Source organism: Lissotriton vulgaris, chromosome 5 (genome assembly GCF_964263255.1).
Source record: "Lissotriton vulgaris chromosome 5, aLisVul1.2, whole genome shotgun sequence".
Lineage (NCBI taxonomy): Eukaryota > Metazoa > Chordata > Amphibia > Caudata > Salamandridae > Lissotriton > Lissotriton vulgaris.
Genome location: NC_141693.1, coordinates 104,668,518 through 104,692,670, shown reverse-complemented (window position 1 = coordinate 104,692,670; position 24,153 = coordinate 104,668,518). Strand labels below are relative to the sequence as shown.

At 47.3% G+C, this 24,153-nt stretch overlaps 1 protein-coding gene across 1 annotated transcript in view; it reads right to left on the bottom strand.

Moving 5' to 3' along the window:
* LOC147710302 (uncharacterized) overlaps nucleotides 1-24,153 on the bottom strand; it is a 189,374-nt gene that overhangs the window by 53,591 nt on the left and 111,630 nt on the right. Inside the window, exons 3-4 of the mRNA XM_086919974.1 lie at nucleotides 15,079-15,262; nucleotides 10,039-10,182 (exon numbers count right to left, since the gene is read on the bottom strand). Coding sequence (XP_086776100.1) covers nucleotides 10,039-10,182; nucleotides 15,079-15,262 — 328 coding nt within the window. The remainder of the gene's footprint in view (nucleotides 1-10,038; nucleotides 10,183-15,078; nucleotides 15,263-24,153) is intronic.

The following is a 24,153-nucleotide window of genomic DNA, read 5'->3' as shown; positions in this document are numbered from 1 at the left end:
TCACCCTTCGCAAGCACCCACCCTCAGCTATCGTCCTTCGAAACCACCCATCCTCAGCCCTCGCCCTTTACAAGCACCCATCCTCAGCCCTCGCCCTTTTCAAGCACCCATCCTCAGCCTCGCCCTTCGCAAGCACCCATCCTCAGCCCTCGCCCTTTACAAGCACCTATCCTCAGCCCTCGCCCTTTACAAGCACCTATCCTCAGCCCTCGCCCTTTACAAGCCCTCATCTTCAGCACTCACCCTTCGCAAGCACCCATCCTCAGCCCTCGCCCTTTACAAGCCCTCATCTTCAGCACTCACCCTTCGCAAGCACCCACCCTCAGCTATCGTCCTTTGAAAGCACCCATCCTCAGCCCTCGCCCTTTACAAGCACCGATCTTCAGCCCTCGCCCTTTTCAAGCACCCATCCTCAGCCTCGCCCTTCGCAAGCACCCATCCTCAGCCCTCGCCCTTTACAAGCACCCATCCTCAGCCCTCGCCCTTTACAAGCCCTCATCTTCAGAACTCGCCCTTTACAAGCATCCATCCTCAGCCCTCGCCCTGTACAAGCACCCATCCTCAGCCCTCGCCCTTTTCAAGCACCCATCCTCAGCCCTCGCCCTTTACAAGCACCCATCTTCAGCCCTCGCCCTTTACAAGCACCCATCCTCAGCCCTCGCCCTTTACAAGCACCCATCCTCAGCCCTCGCCCTTTACAAGCACCCATCCTCAGCCCTCGCCCTTCGCAAGCACCCATCCTCAGCCCTCGCCCTTCGCAAGCCCTCATCTTCAGCACTAACCCTTCGCAAGCACCCATCCTCAGCCCTTGCCTTTTACAAGCACCCATCCTCAGCCCTTGCCCTTTACAAGCACTCATCTTCAGCATTCACCCTTCGCAAGCACCCATCCTCAGCCCTCGCCCTTTACAAGCCCTCATCTTCAGCACTCACCCTTCGCAAGCACCCATCCTCAGCTATAGTCCTTTAAAATAATTCATCCTCAGCTCTAACCATTTACAAACACTCATCTTCAGCACTCACCCTTCGCAAGCACCCAGCCTCAGCCTTCTGCATTTACAAGCACCCTACCTCAGCCAATATCGTTCTAGAAGGGCTCTCCTTTAGTCCTAACCATTTAGAACTTAAGCAGCCATCCTCAGCCCTCGCCATTTACAAGCACTTATGCTCAGCCATCACTCTTTACAAGCACTTATGCTCAGCCATCACTCTTTACAAGCACTCATCTTTAGCCATCGCCCTTTACAAGGACCTATCTTCAGCCATCACACTAGACAAGCACTCATATATACTGCTCGCAATTCACAAGCATCCAGCCCCAGCCATCTGCCTTTACAAACACCCTTCCTGAGCCACCACCCTTTAAAAGCACCAATCTTTAGCCATAACCTTTTGAAAACACCCATCCTCAGCCATCAGCCTTTACAAACACCCGTCCTTAGTTATAACCGTTTACATGCACCCATCCTCAGCAATTAGCCTTTATAAGCAACCATGTGTAGGGCCTCCATATGGATTAGGATGTCTGTTTCCACTGCCCAAACAGGGCCCCCAATGGGCCACCGATAAGTGGCCAGGGGGGCACATGTGGTGCACCCAAACATCCATGCACCATGTGCCAGGCACCACAAGGTGCCTGAACTCGACACATGGATGTTTGAAAAGTGCCTTTTTCTTCTATGGCTTGTGATGCAGCCCTTTTCCTGGCTGCAGCAGAAGCCGCAGTAGAATAATGCATTTTATGACCGCCTGCACGGTAGTTGTGTTATGATGGAGCAGGCGAAACCACTGAGATCTTGTCGGGTGGTCACCTGCCCGCAGCAATGGCGGCCTGATGCTCGTTCACCTGGCATCGTAATAAGGCCCTAAGTCACTACCTTTACAAGCACCCAAGTTTAGCCATTGCCATTTACAAGCACCCATCATCGGCCATTTCCCTTCACAAGCACTCATCTTTAACATTGCCCTTTACAAGCACCAATCTTCATCCATCGACCATTACCGGTTGCCAACTTTAGCCATCACACTTTTCCTACACCCATTTGAAATCATTGCAATTTACAAGCACTTGTCCTCAACCATCGGGCTTTACAAGTACCCATTTATAGTCACAGCCCTTTACAAGCTCCCAACCAGAGACACCGCCATTTACAAGCGTCCATCTTTAGCCATTGCCTGATATAATCACCCAGAGAAACAACAATTTTAGGAAGGGTCAAGGGGATAAATATTTATAGACTCTCCATATTCAAACACCCCTACTTGAACTATGAACAAACAAAAAGAATTGGAGGGTCTGTGAGACAAGATGCTGAGCCTGTAGGGTCCTTAAGATACCACACAATTGGATTGCACAAGACCAGCCCAAGTGGTCACGCGACACTCAATGTATCATCAATATCCTATCCGACCACCCATTTGGCGGAACCTCGTCATATAGGACACCTGGAACCAGGGTAGTGCGTCAAGGCCCAGATGAATTGGCCATACACCCCATAGTTCTGGTTCAAACGGTGAAAGTGTCCATGCCACTGAATGGTGCTGGTCATGTGCAGTGCAAACGAAAAAGTGAGTGGGTGATGTTAAAATGGCGTTCCAGGCAAAAAAAGTTTTTTATTAGTATTCACCTGGACGTCAGGTTAAAAACAGGTGTAGAACAGTGTGAAAAAATCACTGTTTGCTTAGCTTATGTTGTGAAATCGGCCAACATGTTTCTGCCAACTGGTGTGACTACACCGGCATTCTTCAGGGCCATATAAATAAGCTATTGCTACTGCATAGAAAACACTCTAATATTTCTAAAGTGATGAAGACAGACCAGGAATCCTCGAGGACTGTCAAACTAATGGTGTGGTCAAATTGACCATCCTACCGTATCCCCTTGTGCAAATGTCTTGATGGAGGATACATTCCTGTGAAAGAAACAAAGAAAACCAAAAACTATTTTGTGTTCAATAAGCAATGTAAGTATAGAAAATGTCATAAGGACCAATAAGAGGCTCAGCGAGGCTAATCCTAATTAGAACAGCCAATGAATTTTATTTAGTTGCAAAAAAGTAAACCACAGACACTGCTAAATGTAATTTATCAAACATCAAACAGGACTTACCCATCAGTATGTGGGAGTCAAACCTCACCTCACCCGGCAACGGCTCGGAGAATGAGGCCCCGCTCTAAGCACAAAAAACATATATAAACATGTAAGCCTAAGCGACTCAAAGGGCTAGAATAGTGTCCTGAGTCACAAACTATGTTTTTTTTAAAAAGGATTTGTGCATGCAAAAAACTGGTTGTTAGATTGCCCACAAAGATCATGCGTCCCATGGAGAGTAAAAGAGGGCTGGTGAATTTGATATAGAAATTATTAAAAATACTAGACTGACTGAAAAAATCCTCTGTGAAAACTCATTCTTCACTGATGGCAATCGTCACATGAAAATGTACTGTGGTATATTTCAATCCCAATACAGTATCAGGTTTCCAGGCTATGAATGACAGGTCTAGCCCATGCCTGCATCTAAAGTTTCATTACAAATCTAAGGCACATTGCAAGTCCTCACTCAAACCATCAGTTGTAAGTAGTTACTCTTATGAAAAGCAGGTGATTTTAACCAAGGCTAAGTGATAAAATAAAAACCAAGGCTAAGTGATAACATAAAATGCCCCTGCACTAGTTTTGGCACAGCGCGGCGCTCCTACCTTACCTCTCCGTCGGTACCTCTCGACTGGATGCGAAGCCGAAGGGGAGGCGACGAAAAGGGGCAGGGCGCGTGGTTATATACCCGCCTTGATTGAAGCAATCACCCGTAATAGCAGAAAGCTGTTGTTAATTTTACGGAGACGATCTGTAAGCGTCAGGTGTAACGCGCATGCGCACCTCTCAGATAGAGACGATCTGTAAGCGTCAGATGTGACGCGCATACGCACCTCTCAGACATAGATCTCTGTGACGCGATTGACGCGATAGATACCCTGGGCATGCGCAACAGGATAGAGGCGTGCCACTGGTGTAGTAAACAAAATCCACCGCTCAGTCGCGCATGGTTTGTTTTAACAGTTTCAGCAGGAGAAGTGGCTCGCCAAGTGAGCGTGGCCGCTCATCGTGCTGTGAATGATTATAAACACAAGACAACCGCAGAGTGTGCGGTGGAGGAACGGAAACGCGCTGGATATAAGTGTCAATACCATAATTTAGATGATTTAGCAAGGGCACTGTGTCAGTTCCGAAGGAAAATAGCAACCCTCGTGTTTCTGGCAGATGTTGGAAAGTCTTTCAATATTATTGAAAAAGAAAATTGGAGGGCTTCATGAAATATATGATGCACCACGATTATTAAGGCTGATAAGAAGCACCACAAGGCTAAGCCTTGAACAACCCTAACACTTAATATAGATCGTGTGGTTAAGTGTAAGCTAAAAAGGAGGGTATAATCTAGCCATGAGTTAAGCTCCTAATAAAACAGGGCGAACACCTCTAAGGGAACCAAATGAATAGAGCCAACCATGATGTATAGGCTATCCCCCCAGAAAGGATTCCAAAGGGATGATTATAATTAGTGCCCAACCTCAATGGCATATGGTTTTGAGGTTTATAGAAAGACCATTTGCGAATTTCTGTACTCAAACTCAGGAAGTGTTGACAAAACCCCAGGGTTAAGTTTTCATGGAAAATCAAACATGGTCATATGGACACCCAAGGGATGTTATCGTTCAATCCTGATATATCAGTCTTCATTTTAAAGATCCAGCGTTGTTCCTTAATGAAAAGAAACCGTGAGACATCTGTTATGTGCGCTGGGATAAAAGGTTGTTCCAATACCACCCACCTCAATTCATCTGCTTTGTGTTTCTTGGTTAGAAAGTGGTTCGTCAGGCAGGTGGACTGTTTGTTGCACCTTATCGTGCTCTTGTGTTCGCCGATACGCAGCTTCACTTTTCTGGTGGTATGTCCGATATACGCCAGACCACACGGGCATGTGATCATATAGATCACTCGCTCCGAGTTGCAGTTCGTGTGGTTAAACAATTTCCAGGGTTTAGATGTTCCAATGTCAATGGAAAGAGTCTTGCGGGTCTGCGGGCAAGCCGTACAGCTACCACAAGGGTGGTGCCCCTCTACCGGTGTAGTATTCCAGATGGTATCAAGAGTGGTGGTCTCTCTCCTCTGTGTCTTCGGTCTCGTGTGAACCAGGCTGTCTCTAATACTGGGTCCACGTTTAAAGGCAAACAAAGGCCTGGATATCGCACCAGAAGCTGTGTTGAGCATTTTCCAGTGCTTCAATACTATTTTCTTCACTGTGTTAGATCGGGTACTGAAGGTATGTACCATTGTAATCCTGTCAGTCGGTGTTCTGTTATGTTGCTGTTCAATCAATGCCTCTCGGTTATTATTGAAGGCCCTCTTGTGCGCCTTGCGTATCAGATGATTGGGATAGTGCCGTTCCTTCAGGTTTCGAGATAACTCTTTAGCGTGTTGTTCGTACAGGCGATTAGAGGAACAGTTTCGCCGAATCCTCAGAAATTGACCCACCGGTAAATTGTCACGTAGTGACTGTGGATGAAAACTCCGGTATGACAGTAAGGAGTTTCGAGCCATGGGTTTCTTGTATAGTCGACTCTGTAAGCCATCTTCGCCCGGAAAAATGAGAAGATCCAGAAATGGAAGTTGCTCCTTGCTGTGTTCGACTGTAAATCGGAGATATTGATTTCTCGAATTTAACCACGTATGGAAGTCTTTGACCTCCGGAATAGTGCCTCTCCATATGACAATGATATCGTCTATATATCTGCGCCACAGCAACACCTGATGAAAATAAGGGTTGCTGTGGTTTAGGACATGATGTTGCTCAAATTGATGCATATACAGGTTTGCCAAACTGGGGGCAAAGACACTCCCCATTGAGGTCCCGGAGACTTGGAGATAGAGGTCATCTTGATATTGGAAATAATTCTCCATCATAGCCAATCTGGCGCACTCCATGATGAAAGGTATCGGGGTGATAGTCTCCGGAGGTTTGGATTCAAGTAATCCCCTGATACAGTCCAAAGTTTCTTGCTGAGGGATGCATGTGTAGAGGGACTCAACGTCGAAACTCACCAACAGGTCGGTCTCGACGTTGAACTCGGTCTCCGCAAGAAGTCGTAGAACATCACCAGTGTCCTGACACCTACGTACCTCCAGGACACTGGTGATGTTCTACGACTTCTTGCGGAGACCGAGTTCAACGTCGAGATGGAGTGCGCCAGATTGGCTATGATGGAGAATTATTTCCAATATCAAGATGACCTCTATCTCCAAGTCTCCGGAACCTCAATGGGGAGTGTCTTTGCCCCCAGTTTGGCAAACCTGTATATGCATCAATTTGAGCAACATCATGTCCTAAACCACAGCAACCCTTATTTTCATCAGGTGTTGCTGTGGCGCAGATATATAGACGATATCATTGTCATATGGAGAGGCACTATTCCGGAGGTCAAAGACTTCCATACGTGGTTAAATTCGAGAAATCAATATCTCCGATTTACAGTCGAACACAGCAAGGAGCAACTTCCATTTCTGGATCTTCTCATTTTTCCGGGCGAAGATGGCTTACAGAGTCGACTATACAAGAAACCCATGGCTCGAAACTCCTTACTGTCATACCGGAGTTTTCATCCACAGTCACTACGTGACAATTTACCGGTGGGTCAATTTCTGAGGATTCGGCGAAACTGTTCCTCTAATCGCCTGTACGAACAACACGCTAAAGAGTTATCTCGAAACCTGAAGGAACGGCACTATCCCAATCATCTGATACGCAAGGCGCACAAGAGGGCCTTCAATAATAACCGAGAGGCATTGATTGAACAGCAACATAACAGAACACCGACTGACAGGATTACAATGGTACATACCTTCAGTACCCGATCTAACACAGTGAAGAAAATAGTATTGAAGCACTGGAAAATGCTCAACACAGCTTCTGGTGCGATATCCAGGCCTTTGTTTGCCTTTAAACGTGGACCCAGTATTAGAGACAGCCTGGTTCACACGAGACCGAAGACACAGAGGAGAGAGACCACCACTCTTGATACCATCTGGAATACTACACCGGTACAGGGGCACCACCCTTGTGGTAGCTGTACGGCTTGCCCGCAGACCCGCAAGACTCTTTCCATTGACATTGGAACATCTAAACCCTGGAAATTGTTTAACCACACGAACTGCAACTCGGAGCGAGTGATCTATATGATCACATGCCCGTGTGGTCTGGCGTATATCGGACATACCACCAGAAAAGTGAAGCTGCGTATCGGCGAACACAAGAGCACGATAAGGTGCAACAAACAGTCCACCTGCCTGACGAACCACTTTCTAACCAAGAAACACAAAGCAGATGAATTGAGGTGGGTGGTATTGGAACAACCTTTTATCCCAGCGCACATAACAGATGTCTCACGGTTTCTTTTCATTAAGGAACAACGCTGGATCTTTAAAATGAAGACTGATATATCAGGATTGAACGATAACATCCCTTGGGTGTCCATATGACCATGTTTGATTTTCCATGAAAACTTAACCCTGGGGTTTTGTCAACACTTCCTGAGTTTGAGTACAGAAATTCGCAAATGGTCTTTCTATAAACCTCAAAACCATATGCCATTGAGGTTGGGCACTAATTATAATCATCCCTTTGGAATCCTTTCTGGGGGGATAGCCTATACATCATGGTTGGCTCTATTCATTTGGTTCCCTTAGAGGTGTTCGCCCTGTTTTATTAGGAGCTTAACTCATGGCTAGATTATACCCTCCTTTTTAGCTTACACTTAACCACACGATCTATATTAAGTGTTAGGGTTGTTCAAGGCTTAGCCTTGTGGTGCTTCTTATCAGCCTTAATAATCGTGGTGCATCATATATTTCATGAAGCCCTCCAATTTTCTTTTTCAATAATATTGAAAGACTTTCCAACATCTGCCAGAAACACGAGGGTTGCTATTTTCCTTCGGAACTGACACAGTGCCCTTGCTAAATCATCTAAATTATGGTATTGACACTTATATCCAGCGCGTTTCCGTTCCTCCACCGCACACTCTGCGGTTGTCTTGTGTTTATAATCATTCACAGCACGATGAGCGGCCACGCTCACTTGGCGAGCCACTTCTCCTGCTGAAACTGTTAAAACAAACCATGCGCGACTGAGCGGTGGATTTTGTTTACTACACCAGTGGCACGCCTCTATCCTGTTGCGCATGCCCAGGGTATCTATCGCGTCAATCGCGTCACAGAGATCTATGTCTGAGAGGTGCGTATGCGCGTCACATCTGACGCTTACAGATCGTCTCTATCTGAGAGGTGCGCATGCGCGTTACACCTGACGCTTACAGATCGTCTCCGTAAAATTAACAACAGCTTTCTGCTATTACGGGTGATTGCTTCAATCAAGGCGGGTATATAACCACGCGCCCTGCCCCTTTTCGTCGCCTCCCCTTCGGCTTCGCATCCAGTCGAGAGGTACCGACGGAGAGGTAAGGTAGGAGCGCCGCGCTGTGCCAAAAGTAGTGCAGGGGCATTTTATGTTATCACTTAGCCTTGGTTTTTATTTTATCACTTAGCCTTGGTTAAAATCACCTGCTTTTCATAAGAGTAACTACTTACAACTGATGGTTTGAGTGAGGACTTGCAATGTGCCTTAGATTTGTAATGAAACTTTAGATGCAGGCATGGGCTAGACCTGTCATTCATAGCCTGGAAACCTGATACTGTATTGGGATTGAAATATACCACAGTACATTTTCATGTGACGATTGCCATCAGTGAAGAATGAGTTTTCACAGAGGATTTTTTCAGTCAGTCTAGTATTTTTAATAATTTCTATATCAAATTCACCAGCCCTCTTTTACTCTCCATGGGACGCATGATCTTTGTGGGCAATCTAACAACCAGTTTTTTGCATGCACAAATCCTTTTTAAAAAAAACATAGTTTGTGACTCAGGACACTATTCTAGCCCTTTGAGTCGCTTAGGCTTACATGTTTATATATGTTTTTTGTGCTTAGAGCGGGGCCTCATTCTCCGAGCCGTTGCCGGGTGAGGTGAGGTTTGACTCCCACATACTGATGGGTAAGTCCTGTTTGATGTTTGATAAATTACATTTAGCAGTGTCTGTGGTTTACTTTTTTGCAACTAAATAAAATTCATTGGCTGTTCTAATTAGGATTAGCCTCGCTGAGCCTCTTATTGGTCCTTATGACATTTTCTATACTTACATTGCTTATTGAACACAAAATAGTTTTTGGTTTTCTTTGTTTCTTTCACAGGAATGTATCCTCCATCAAGACATTTGCACAAGGGGATACGGTAGGATGGTCAATTTGACCACACCATTAGTTTGACAGTCCTCGAGGATTCCTGGTCTGTCTTCATCACTTTAGAAATATTAGAGTGTTTTCTATGCAGTAGCAATAGCTTATTTATATGGCCCTGAAGAATGCCGGTGTAGTCACACCAGTTGGCAGAAACATGTTGGCCGATTTCACAACATAAGCTAAGCAAACAGTGATTTTTTCACACTGTTCTACACCTGTTTTTAACCTGACGTCCAGGTGAATACTAATAAAAAACTTTTTTTGCCTGGAACGCCATTTTAACATCACCCACTCACTTTTTCGTTTGCACTGCACATGACCAGCACCATTCAGTGGCATGGACACTTTCACCGTTTGAACCAGAACTATGGGGTGTATGGCCAATTCATCTGGGCCTTGACGCACTACCCTGGTTCCAGGTGTCCTATATGACGAGGTTCCGCCAAATGGGTGGTCGGATAGGATATTGATGATACATTGAGTGTCGCGTGACCACTTGGGCTGGTCTTGTGCAATCCAATTGTGTGGTATCTTAAGGACCCTACAGGCTCAGCATCTTGTCTCACAGACCCTCCAATTCTTTTTGTTTGTTCATAATCACCCAGAGTCCTTCTTCACTGATTGCATGCCCTTCTCCCGAGCAGTCTGCCTTTGGCTCCTTGTAGATTTTGTACATCAATTGTTACTGTACCGTTCCACAGTGCTGACGCAGGTTACTCCATCATGGCCGCCAAGACAGTACAGGTATCCTCCCATCACTGCCACTCCAACATCACTCCGACCACCGCTCAATGGAGCCACATCATGTCTCCATTCGTTTTTCTTGGGATTGTACCTTCAAGTGCAAGTAGCAACAAAAATACTTTGTAAAAGAAAGGCTCATTTAGTAAGCACATTGTACATTAATTAAATCAAATGTGAGTGGAAATTAGGTAAGAGTATGAAAAGAAAAAAATGGCTAAGTCTGGACAAACCAAAGTCTTCGGTGAGGAGTCCTTTATTGTTGAGCTGCAATGATTAAGGTCCCAATTAGAAGTCTGGAGGACAGAAAACTCAGTTACAATGGCAATGGAGTACCTTGTCCATCAAATTCTCAGTCTGCCTACCCTATGTTGAGTCGAGTGGACCACCAGGATTACGCACATGGAGAAAAATGTACTTGGTTAGTTAAAACCTTTGTTAGATGGCCCAAGAGAGCAAAAGGTGTTGGAGGTAAACCGTTCGCCTTCTTTAGATTAAGAGGTTGAATGGTTTTTTTTGTCAGTGGTGGAGTTCTCCTTATGGTAAAGTATAAGGAAAAGTAAAGAAGTTTATTAAGAAAGATTTTGATGTTAAATACTTATATCTATTTATTTTAAATGTAAAACAAATAAAAAATGCTAAAGAACTATTGACTTCATATTGAATTAGATATTTAATTAATTTAACTATACTAAATTAATTAAAATAATATTCTGAAGTATAAATTAAAAAATCCCACAAAAAGTAAATATATATTTTTATCATGTATTAAAACATCTTAAAAGTGGTGTATATGATTATTTAAAAGTAATTTAATTATAGTTTAATGAAAATGAATGCTACATTTAGGTTTAAATTGAAAAAAGATTTTACAAATAGTTTCAACTAAAATAATGAATATGTTTTATTTTTAGATACTTTTTTAAAGATAAAAATATATGTACTTATATTTTTAAACAGTTTAAATAATTTAATTTGACCTTCTTTGATATGTGGTTTTATTTTATACCCTAACTTCATTATTTTCCACATAAGGGTGTTACAGTATGAGTGGCTGGCCATGTGTGGTGTTGCACTTGTGACGTCTCTGAGTTAGACTACATTTACTACTGATTTTTTTTTTTTTTTTATGAATTGACTTTAGAATTGTTGTTTCTGTATTGCAACGGGTTTACTAAAGTGCTTACTTTTAGCCAGTGGTTGCTGCTGGGGCCCATCAGCTATCATTTTTGGTGTACAAGCACTTCTTTTTCCTCATAATTGTCTTTACATTTAATGAGAGCACAGAGGAAAACTACATAAAGGGGAAAAAAGGAGAAAGTGAAAGAAGGAAAAATCATCACAAAGGTGAAAAGCAGGAACCTGCAAAAGTGAGATAAATTGGTAGAGAGTGTCTGGTAGTCGATTAGAGAGGCATGAGGTGGATTCAAGACTATAGAGCCTCTGAATTCAATGCACCGGTGCCAGCCAAGGGCTTCTGAGCAGAGCTTTGGGCACTGCCACATATTGTTTTATAAATTGCCCTACTCTTTTTGTGTGTGGGTTATTGTTTTGTGCGCAAGGTCCCACCAAAATCCCCCTAGACCCCCTTAACCCATCCTTACGCCTCCTCAAACCTTACCTTGTTTGAAGTTAGAGCGCCCCATTTTCCAACCACTCCCCTCGTCTTGCTGATATTTAATATAAGGGCCCTATTTCAATGTTGGTTGGAAAGCCACCGACCTGTGGTCCGAGGCTTTCCGACCTACATCTACAGTTTCACTTCCGACTGCCTGCGGGGGTACACTGTCACATGGGATACATACCAAATATTAAGGGAATTAAGGTATTCGGGATCTGAAGTCTCTCTCTCGCTGGATGAAACAAGCGCTCGCCATAACAGACAGTTTCCTCTCTTACTGCCGTCCCTTTGAGACTGACTTGGTCTGACTTACGTTTATGGTAAAAGCTTTCTTATCTTCTTTATGGGGCGAAACAGATGGCCCCATAAAGAAGATAAGAAAGCTTTTACCACAGCAGTAAGTCAAGGAACCCAGTCTGAAAAGGACGGGGCTTAAGGAGAAAGAAATACGTCACTGGGACCTCTTCTCCAATGGCTGGCCACCGTTTAGCATGAACGGTGATGCCAGCCAATGGAAAAGAGGTGCAGGGCTTAACCTTGCTAGTGACAATACCTCTATCTCATTAAGTCTCGCCAGCGATACTGCGCATGTGCGCAGTCTTACGCTAGCCAAGACCACCTCTTCAATGCTAATGACAAGGGTAACTCGTCATGCACTGCCCATTCATTTCAATGGAAATCTCATTAAATGGACCTGATTCCCTTAGCGTCCAAGTGGTTAAAAGGAATTTGAAGTGGTCACATTCATCATTTTGTAGGGGCATGTACCAAGTGATGCGGGGAGGGGGCATCACGTGGAGGAAGCAACAGGAGGAGGTGGACAGGGCCAACGTACTTGGTTCTATTGTAAAGCGCTCTGACACCTTTGGGTAAGGTCTGCGCTATATGAATAATAAATGAACCAACATCGGGGGGGGGGCAGGCACGGGTGGAGGAGCGGAGAAGCAACATACTATGTGCAATGTGGAGCAGGTGGGGGAGGCACATGGGAGAGCAGGTGAAAGGGGTAGTAGTACTGCGGAGGGAGCAGAAGCAAGGGGCATCAGAGCTGGGAGGGGGAAGCAACATGGAGTACAGGGTGGGGAGGAGAGGCAATAGGTGAGAGAGCAACATGGAAGCGGATGGGAGAGAAGCACACAGAAAGGAGTGGGGATGTACACAAAGGCGAGCGCAACATGGAAGGGACCGGTGAGAAGTGCACGGATGACAGAGAACAACACAGAGTGCAGGGGAGAGACGCACATGAGGGAGACAGCTGGAAAAACATGAACATAAAAGTTGGTGGGGAAGCACATTGGTGACCAGGCAAAGGGGGACTAGTAAGGTGGTGGGAAGGAGAAGCAAGAGACAAGAAAGGAGGACTTGGGAGAGGGTAGCAACATGGAGAGGGGCGTGAGAAGTACACGGACGAGGGAGGGCAACATGGAATGCAGGGGAGAGAAGTACACATGCGAAAGACTACTGGAAAACACATGCAATCTCTTGGAGTGATTAACCGAAAAGAAAAAAATACTGCTTGAAATACACGCAGTGGAAGCATAGACGTCAGTCAATCAAAAGTGATTTGCAAAGAAACAATGCTCCATGGGGGAACAAACACAAGATTGACAAACTGGGACATGAATAAGAAACACAAATCAGAGGACCTAAAAGCTATTCGAGGATTAGAATTAGGCTCCAAACACCTGTATGTTCTTGGTAAGCCCACAATATTTCAAGCAATAGACAGCATAGGCGAGACCTAACAAGCCAGTGGAGCACCATCGCAGACCTTGCAAAAAAAAAAACATTGATGGATTGGTGCCATAGTCCAAGATACCGCTTGCATTTAAATGTGCTTTATAGAAGTTATCTTTCATTTGTACGCCTTTCCCTATGACTGCCATGCCCTACAACTGGCCAAGTGGTCTAATAGATTGAATGTTGGTCTAATGCCAGGAATGCCATGAAACATAATGATGTGATATACGAGACCCTATCCGAAATACACAATTGGAAAGATAAATTACAAGTGGAAAACCTGCCCACTGCCAGGCGCATACCATCCAGCAGCAGAGGAACCATCAAAGGGAACAAAGCAGCTTGGAACCGTCCCAGGAACAGGACAAACTGGCCTTCATCGATGCTGTCCGCCCCTTCTCGTCTTACTGATTAATGAGGTACACAGCAGCAGCGACGTGGCCGGCCCTCCCTGTGACATTCCAGCCGGTGGCCAGGGCATCTAAACTTACCCACACTGACGGCGCCACGCCTGCAGCATGCCGTAGAGTCAATGCCACGGCCGTCTGCTTAGCAAGACTTCAAATGTGCATCCACCAAGGCACACAACAAGCACTGACAAAGCCAAGACGTTTGGCTTGTGCATGGTGCAGGTATGCAGAAGCACAACAAATATATACGTGTTTATCTAGAGCTTGCACAACGATGAACAGACACTCAATACCCGTTTTCACAAAGTTGGCAACACAACAGTCACCTGTGCAGAAAAACATACAAGCACGAATGCACATAGACTAACAATCACACAAAACCGGCATAAGCATGTGCAGTACTGGGTACAAGGTGATGAGCATCAGTGGAGCAAAGGGTGATTTGCAAAATGTGGCACAAGGTAATGTGATGTGCAGGAAAGTAAAGGAATGCCAGCGATGCAGCTGACGAGAGAACTGGGAAAAGATGATGCAGGGAATGCTCGCTAAGGCAGCTCAGAAGAGCTGGGGGAGATGGAAGGGGGGCCCTCAGGGGCACCACTAGAAGAAATGGCAGGGCCCTATGCCATGCACTTTTACAGGGCCCTGCATTCCTGATTCAAGAAATATTTATAAATCTATAAAGCAAGATTGGATATTTTTTTTATTAATGATGAGGAAGTTAACATCCAAATGCCACTAGGTTGTGCTAGATGGTGTGCAGAAACCAAGCAATGCCTGTGCTCTTTCGGTGTAAGACATTTATGTTTTAAATCAGGTGCTCGCAACACCTGGCATAAATTGAAGAAGTGGGCCCCATATATCGGGTCCTGATACATTTCTGACAAATCTAGAAGCTCTGGGCACTTTGAATCCAGGGAGCACCTAAAGATACCTCTCAATGGGGGGCCGTTCATGTTGGACCCTGTATCAAAGTATCCCCTGCTGTAGGAATAATATGGTGCAGAGGCCAAACCCAGTGTATGAAGCACAGAGACTGAATTTAAGTCTTGCTCAACAAATGACAAAGCTAGTGATTCCAGACAGCTCACTTGAGTCCCCTATTTATATATCTTCAAAGGAGTTTACATAAAAACCCTACAATCTATAGCCATAAAGCCACAACTTAAAGAATAATAGGTTTCCAGGAAATCAGTTTTCGTTATAGGCCAGGCGCTACCTTTCCACGCTGCTGAGGCAGGAGGTACCATCATGGCCACCCACTGTGTAGATGAAGTTTTCCAAGGTAGCCACACCAGCGCCGCAACGCTGCCTGCGGACGGGCGCCACCACCTTCCATTCATGCGACAGAGGACTGTAGCGCTCCACGTTACAGGCTGTGTTCTTGGGACTCCATCCTCCAACTGCAGAAGGAATTGCAAGAGACACATAGGTTTCAAGTTGTGATAATTAAGGAAAGAACAATGTGGCTGTATGGCGGCTAATAGTTAACATTCTGCCTAATGGAAAACCAAAAGGCAAAGAAAAATGTTAGTAGGTTGGTGTATAGGGAATTTTTCTTTCTTACCTGCCAGCAGGAGCATGCTGTCAGCTGGTAGGGGCAGGAGACTGCTTTGTGAACTGTAAGGTGTTATTTACAGGTGACTGGAGCAACTACAACCAGTGGACAGTCATGGTTTTTGGTTTATGGGTTATGTGTTTTCTAACTCCCAAAAGATGATCTCACCTTTTAGCCTGGTATGATGTTGGTCCACATTAGTTTATGCATATTTATTTAAATAAGCATCAACTGGAAGTGCATCTGACCCTTTTCATCATTTGGACCCACACACTTTCAAACATGTGGAGCAGTAGCACACCTCCCAACAGACATATTTGACCTGTTGTATCTCCACTGGGGCCTGCCCCCAACTCTCAAATTCACAGCTTGCATGCTTGATCTACCCATGTATCCAATATTTTACCTCCCACATGTTTAACCTCTTTCCTGTTCCTTCAACATTTGCTCTTTGTCTCTTCCAGGTGCTACGTGGTATCTGCCTCTCCTCAAAGCCACCAAGACATGTCGGGGCATATTAACAAGGACAAGCGATAATTATCACTAAATGCCCTTAGCCCGTTTTTCATTATTGCCATCTATCGCTGGAATACAACGGCGTGTTAGCATCGTATCAGCAACGCTTAGCTCACAGGCGATGTAAAATCCTGCGATAGACGGTGAAAACCGGCAGTAATGTTGGAAATGCAGCGATAATTGTACATCGCTACTGAACAACTTGCTAATAGGCAAGTGTGCACTTAACCATTCAATCCACCTCCCATGCAAATTATGGTTAAAGTCAAGAATAATGCAGGTGTTAAAATCCTGCGATAAACCCACTTAGCGCAACTTTTTTTATCGCGACGTGGGTCCGGGACCACATTGTAAATAGTGAGTCTGCGACTGTTTCAATGTAGGTTTAGTGAGGAACGCCCACTTTGCATGTCATTAGCGATATATATCGCTGACATGCAAAGTGGAGAAAAGACGGCTGCTGACTCAAGGAAACACGCGTTAGTGTGTCCTTGATAATAGAGCGATATTTAAATCGACGCTTTTCGGCCAAAAACGGCTGCTAAAGTGGCAGAATCGGGGTTAATAATATGCCCCGTCTTCTCTTCTATTTCCGCAATCTCCATTTGGTCAACTCCTAAGGGTGTGCTCCTCTCCTTGGCATAGATTACCAGTGCCCTTGTTCCTCCCTCTGTTTTATCTGCCTTCATGCAGCCTTGCTCACTCCACCCTCTTCTAATTCCTCACCCGCTGAGTATCAGTGGGCCTGACCGCCTCTTGCGTTCCTTTAGCGATCTTCCTCTCCTTAACACCCTCCATGCCCTCACTTTTTGAGCTTCTCTCCTGCCTTTTTGCCTTGCCCATCAGGATATGAATTCTTACTTACCCCTTACCCCATGATTGTTGTATCTGCAGTTCTGTGACAACATCTCTATTGCCCTGATCCTTGTCAAGGGCAACAAGTCAATCAACCTATGTCAACGTATGACAGCCATTAGTGCATAACATGTACCTACACTTTGTTGCTAGTGGAAGGAATCATCACATGGCAATAATGGCATGACCCTTCAGACAGCACTTTGTATTCAGCAGACATTCAACCTCATCACAACCAAGAGCACAGCCTGGCCTAAGACGCAAGTCCTCACTGAGTACTTCTTCTTGGCATCTTCACTTTTATCCAATGACACGGTGTGGACCTAAATATACGATTCAATCCAAGTAGGGGGATGCACTGAAACAGGGTGGCCCATTAACTGAGCTTGTAACAGACGGACATGAACTCATAAAAATAAAAAGGCTTAAACCGTGTTTAACCCCTTTGCTGCGGGGGTTATTTTCCAGCTGTGCTGGGGGGGGAAGGGGGCACGCAAGGCGCCCGCATGCTCATGACTAGCTCAGCTCGTCCTGGCCACACCCGTTCCCGTGGAACACTCAGCACAGCAGGGGAATTATCCCCGCATGCGAGCGTTCCACGGCTCTTGACGAGCTGAGCTCGTCATGAGCACCGGAGCGCCGTGGCTCATCGTCATGAGCATGGAAGGAGTTAAGCAAAACAGACATGAGAAACAAAACAAAAAAAGTATATGTGCTCGATGTAAGTTATACAAGCAGTGCATAACTTTTACTTATGTGTGGATGGGTAGCCTGCTACTCTGTGGAGAACAAGTTTTGTAGTGTTAGTTGTAAATGTTTCAACATGGTGCCTGTTAGACCTGACATCATTGGCTTGAGTCTCTCCTCCATTTTTTCTGTTTGCCTCTACTGTTTTACGATGTTTTGCTGGTATATGCTTTGGGCGCCGTGTCACTGCTGATCAGTGCCATAGCGCAAGTGCTCCCTATGTTAAAATGATGTATCTATTGTATCCATGTTTGGCTTATTTGGTTTACTGTCAGTCCCTAGTCTAGTGCACCAGGAGTGCCGGGGCTTGTAAATACAAATGCCGCTCGTGGGCTTGCAGCACGTGTTGTGCCACCCACAGGAGCGGCCTTGTAAACGAATGTCTACGGGTCGGTCATTGCGAGACCCACGTGCAGTCTTGCACTGTCACGTCGGCTGCGCAGGTATACCTGCCTGCCAGCCCCTCCAACCTTCCCTTAACTTCATGTTAGTCACCCCTATGGTAGGCCCATGGGCAGGGTGCATTGTAAGTGTAAGGTAGGACAAGCCTGACCAAGTTGGCATGTCCTGATAGTGAAGTGCCGCCATCTTAGGGCTTCACTATTGCGAGGTAGCCTGCTCTCCGTTGGATAGAATGGGCCGCCGGGATTATTACCGCTATAATCCTAGCTGGCTCGGGGAGCATGGTGCAATGTCGAGTTTGGTATCCCTGAACTCGGGGTTTAATTACGCATCCATTGGTGTGGATGGTTTTTGGACTCTGGGTTCGAAAATAGCACTTTTAGAAAGTGTCTATTTTCTTGTCTAACCATATTTGGTCTCTGCTAGTCTGCGTGTATGTGACAGGAGCTGGGTGGCTCCAAGAGGTCTGGATGAGTCAGTGCGGGATGAGTGGGACGTTACGTCGAGAGTAGGGGGAGAGTAGTTGTTGATAGCCTGCCTTGCCTGATACAATGCTGGCTCCACCTCCTGCCGAGCGACTGATGGCTCTGTACCTGCCATGGACGATCCTAGCCCCACCTCCTGCCAGGAGGGTGATAGCTCTGCTCCTGCCAGTGTCAATGCTGGCTCCACCTCCTGCGGGGCGTCTGAGGACCCGGCCCGGCTCAATGAATAGGCCAGGTGCTACTGCCTAGCTCCACCCACCACGGACCCAGGGTGTTGGGAAATCCCCGGCATAGACAAAGGGATCAAAGACGAAAAGGGGTATAAGAGAAGGACCCCTGAACTAGGAAATCAGATCACTTCTGACAAGGAACCCTGTAACCAAGGACAAGAAGCCTGCTGATCTAAAGGACTGCTTACCCCTTCTGCCGGTGTGCTGCTGTTGGGGGAATCCTGCGGTGCTTCTTTATTTTTGCCAAGGAACCAGGAGAGAGGAACTGTGTGTGTACTCTCACGCTTGCTAAGAAAATCTCCAAGGACTGGAAGAGTGCCAGTCTCCTGCCGAAGTCACAGGGCTAAAAGACTTCACCTGCTAAAAAGTGCTATCCGCTGGAAGTGTGAATCCAGCACCTCTGAAAAGAACAGCAATCACGACGACCGGACGCTGGGCCCAACCGACGCCAGCAGCAACGCCAGTGAGTAGGAGTACGGCTCTAACTCCAGAGGACCTTGTGTCTGCCCCGCTGCTGATCGCATCAACCGTGTGCCCTCCGACGCCGTGAGCGCTGCTCACTCTGTGCAACTGCATCATTGACAACGCCTGCTGTGGCCTGATCGACACCGAAGACGCGACGCCGGAGTGCTCGACGCCGCTGATCATCGTGTGCTTCATTTTCCTAAGGTACTGTGTTGTTGGGGGTCCGTGTGACTCCCGGCCCGACGCAGCGCTCCTCGCGGTCGACGCCGAACCTGTGGATTACCTTTGCCCCAGCGTTGTGTAGCTCCCGTGTGAGTTACCCTGTTGCTAAAGAACTGTGTTTCCAAGAAGAAGATTTGCTTGATACTAAAACACTTTTGTGCTAAAGAAGAAACTACCTTTGAACTATCCTTTTTCCTTCCCGAACGTATTTATTCCGATTGTGTACAGTTTTGCCGTTATTTTGGTCTTGTGCTAAGCCTTATATAAAAATACTTATTTTTATAATACTACGGTGTCGTGTCCATTTGTAGTGTATTCACTGTATTACTGTATGTGGTCATAATTGCTTAACACACAGCCTCTGAGATAAGCCTGTTCTGCTCTGCCAAGCTACCAAGGGGGTGAGCAGGGGTTATCGAAGGGTGTGATCCCCTTGCCCTGACTAGAAAAGGAGTGTCCCTATTTGTCAGAAGTGTATACCTCTGCCAACTAGAGACAGCCGGTTCTAACATTGGTGGCAGCGGTGGGATTTGGACCTTGCATTTATGACCCATGTACAGTGATTAGTGTGCGCTACGTAGTGAAAGCAGACCATAACGCAGTCACAATCTGATTCGGAAGGATCCTATTTTTGTTCTCCGCTTTCCTGAAACTTGATTTTCTGAACACTGCCAGTTTAACCATGAGTGACAACGGAGTCACTGCCCCAGCTATCGTTGTTGTTGAAGAGTTCGATAGGAGTAAACTCAAAAGATACAAGAAAGATGAGCTGAAACACTTTTGCAACCAGTTTGAAGTTCCTACCACCGGCCTCTCGAGAAAAGATGATTTTTATAAAGCATTACAGGCCTGGTGGGAATCCAGAAATCCCTCTGATGTGGTGGTGGTACCCACAGAGGAAGGGGATGAGGAGGTGCCAGTGAATGGACCTGTGCCCTCTCCCGGAAGCAGTGTTTCCTCCAAAGGTCTTTCCCCTGAAGAAAGAGAAGAAAGGGCGAAAGAGCGAGCTTACAACATGGAGATGGCAAGGCTAAAGATAAATGGGCAGTTGGAGTTAGAAAATGCAAGAGGTAGAAGGGAAGCTGATTTAGAGGTCAAAAAGTTGGAGTTTGAACGAGAGAAGTTAGCTTTGGAGCGTGAAGCCAGGTTGAGGGAACTGGATATCCAAGCTAAAAAGTTAGAGTTGAATCCCTCTGGTGGCAGCATTCCATCCGAGCCTGCAGAAAGTAAGTTTTACTTCCCGAAAGATGTGATCAAAGATTACAATAAGAATGAAGATATTGGTCAATGGTTTAAAGCATATGAGTTAGCATTGTTGGCCCACCAGGTCCCTGAGAAGAATTGGGGAGCGGGGTTGTGGGGTCGCTTTGTGAATGAGGGAAGAGATACCCTGTTAGACATGCCTGTTGCGGATAGGATGTCGTATGCTCATATGAAAGATGCTTTAATGTTGCGATATGGTTTAACCCCTGAGCAGTACAGACAAGCTTTTAGAGAATGTAAGAAGTTGCCTGGTACGACGTGGGTTGAATATGTGTCTTATTTTTGCAGAGCCATGGATGGTTGGGTAAAGGGCAGCAAAGTGGAAAGTTATGAAGCTCTTTATGATTTGTTTGCGTGGGAGCACTTGTCTAATAACTGTTTTCCAGAGCTGCGCCAGCACCTGATTGATAGCAAGATATCTAACCCTAGAAAACTTGCTGAGGAGGCGGACCGCTGGGTCAGTACCAGGGTCCACAAGGGTCCAGTGGGAGACTCAGCCAAAGGTGGGCAGGGTCCCCAGCAGAAGAGTGGGGGGGACAAGGGAAAACAGAAGGAGTCTCAGAAAGGGCCCCAAAGTAATCCCCAAGGGAACCAAGGGAAGGGTTCCCAGCCTCCCCCTGAGAAGAAGTCAGGGGCCCCGACGGGTAAACCTGTTCATAGGGGCCCCCTAACCTGCTACGGTTGTGGGCAGGTGGGACACCGGTTTTATGACCCCCAGTGTCCCAAGAAGGATTTGAATGCACCGCCGCGTGCACCCCCTCGTCAGTTGGCAAGTGTAGCCTTGGGAGGGGAGGAGATGGTTGTCCATGGTGGGAGGGGTCCCGCAGAAATGTCCCTGGTCTCGCTAGGAGACATGCAAATGGTCCCTCCACCCCCTCTGCCTAGTAACACTAGTAAATATAGGCAGTGGGTGACCATCAATGGCCATAGAGTGGAAGCCCTCAGAGACACCGGAGCGAGTGTGACAGCTGTCAAGTGTCACTTGGTGTCCAGAGAGCAGGTGGTTCCCCACGCATTCTACCCCGTGATAGCTGCCGATAACTCCCAGAAAGAGTGTGAGGTGGCTCAGGTTTCATTTGAATGGGGGGGAGTTTCAGGTACTCTTCAAGTTGCTGTGAGGCCCGCCATGCCTGTCGACTGTCTCCTGGGCAATGATTTGGAAGACTCCCCTTGGGCTAAGGTGGAGAGAGCGGCGCACTTGAAAATGTTGGGTGTACCAGAGTGGGTGTGTGCAACCACTCGATCCATGACAGCGAGTAAGGGTGTTGATGGGGTCCCGGAGCCTGAAAGTACGGCCCAGGACCCAGCTGTGAAGAGAAGAGGCAGGAGGCGCGGGAAACCGGCCCCGTTGTTCCCGTGGTCCAGAAGGAGGTAGACCCTGAGGGGGATGCCCTGGAGCCAACCGGGGAACAAATTGCCGAACTGGGAGATCTGCCCGAGCTGACCCACTGGCAGCAGGATGGTGGTCCCTCCAGGGAGGAATTCTGTGCGGAACAGAAAGAGTGCCCTTCTCTTGTGGGCATGAGGCAGCAGGCCTCAGCCCAATCCTCAGGTGATCAGTCAGGGTCACATTTTGTGTACTGGGAGAACGACCTCCTGTATAGCGAGCCTAAGGCTGCTGAGCCTGGGTCAGCCCGTGTGCTGGTGGTACCCCAGCGCTTCAGAGCCTTCCTACTGGGTTTGGCTCATGACGTACCGTTAGCTGGACATCTGGGGCAGGACAAGACCTATGACAGGCTTGTCACCCATTTTTATTGGCCTCAGATGCGTAGGGATGTAGACATCCATTGCAAGACTTGTCGCACTTGCCAGGCAAGTGGGAAAAGCGGAAGGAAGCAGAAGGCTCCCCTCCAACCTTTTCCAGTGGTCAGCACCCCCTTTGACCGGGTGGGTATTGACATTGTTGGGCCCCTGGACCCCAAGACAGCCCTGGGCAACAGGTTCATCCTGGTCTTGGTGGACCATGCCACAAGGTACCCGGAAGCCATCCCTCTCAGGACAGTGACGGCCCCCGTGGTGGGACGGGCACTGATGGGTGTTTTCTCCCGGATGGGGTTCCCCAGAGAGGTGGTGTCCGACCGAGGCACCAACTTCATTTCGAACTATATGAAGTCTCTGTGGAAGGAGTGTGGGGTAACCTACAAGTTCACCACTCCTTACCACCCTCAAGGGAATGGGCTGGTTGAGAGATTCAACCGGACCCTGAAAGGCATGATTATGGGTCTTGAAGAACCAATGAGGCGGAAATGGGACGTCCTCTTGCCATGCCTGTTGTTTGCTTACCGTGAGGTGCCGCAGAAGGCTCTAGGGTTCAGCCCCTTTGAGCTCTTATACGGTCACCCGGTAAGAGGACCTTTGAGTCTGGTCAAGGAAGGCTGGGAGCAATCTCCCAGGAAACCTCCCCAGGATGTATACAGCTACATGCTGGCCTTTCGGAACCAGACTCGGCGCTTCAGAGAACTTGCTCAGGCAAATCTGGAGGCCAGCCAGGAGGAGATGAAGTGATGGTACGACCGGAATGCCACTCTGGTAGAGCTTCAGCCTGGTCAGGAAGTGTGGGTCATGTCCCCTGTGGAACCTTGTGCGCTCAAGGACAGGTGGACTGGACCGTTTAAGGTTGTGGAGAAGAAGAGCGATGTCACCTACCTGGTGGACTTGAAATCTCCCAGGAACCCCTTGCGGGTCCTGCATGTCAACCGTTTGAAGCCCCACTTAGAAAGGTCCGAAGTGGGCATGCTCTTAGCCACAGATGATGGAACGGAGGAGGAGAGTGAGCCTCTTCCTGACCTCCTGTACGCTAAGGAGCAAGACGGGTCAGTGGATGGTGTGGTCCTCTCTGACACACTAACCCTTGAGCAGAAACAGGATTGTCGCCACCTGTTGGGACAATTCCCGGATCTGTTTTCCTTGGTTCAGGGTGTCACGCATTGGTGTGTCCATGACGTTGACACCGGAGACAGCCCTCCTGTGAAGCACAAGGCTTACAGGGTGACTGACAAGGTCCGAGCGTACATTAAGGAGGAGGTCTCCAAAATGTTCGCGTTGGGGGTGATTGAGTCCTCTAGCAGTCCTTGGGCCAGCCCAGTGGTCTTGGTCCCGAAGGCTGCGGCGCCTGGTGCTTCACCAGAACTCCGGTTCTGCGTGGATTACCGAGGACTCAATTCGGTCACGAAGACTGACGCGCACCCCACCCCCAGAGCTGATGAGCTCATCGATCGGTTGGGGGCTGCCCGGTACCTTAGTACGTTCGACTTAACGTCTGGGTACTGGCAGATCGCCTTGACTGATGGGGCAAAAGAGAGGTCAGCATTCGCCACACCAGATGGGCTATACCAGTTCCGGGTGATGCCCTTTGGGATGAAGAATGCCCCCGCCACCTTCCAGAGGTTGGTCAACCAGGTCTTGGCTGGACTGGAGGACTTCAGTGCCGCCTACCTGGACGACATCGCAGTGTTCAGCGCCAGCTGGGAGGAACACGTGCGTCACCTCCAGGAAGTGTTGTTGGCCCTGCGCGGAGCAGGCCTCACAATCAAGGCCAGTAAGTGCCAGAT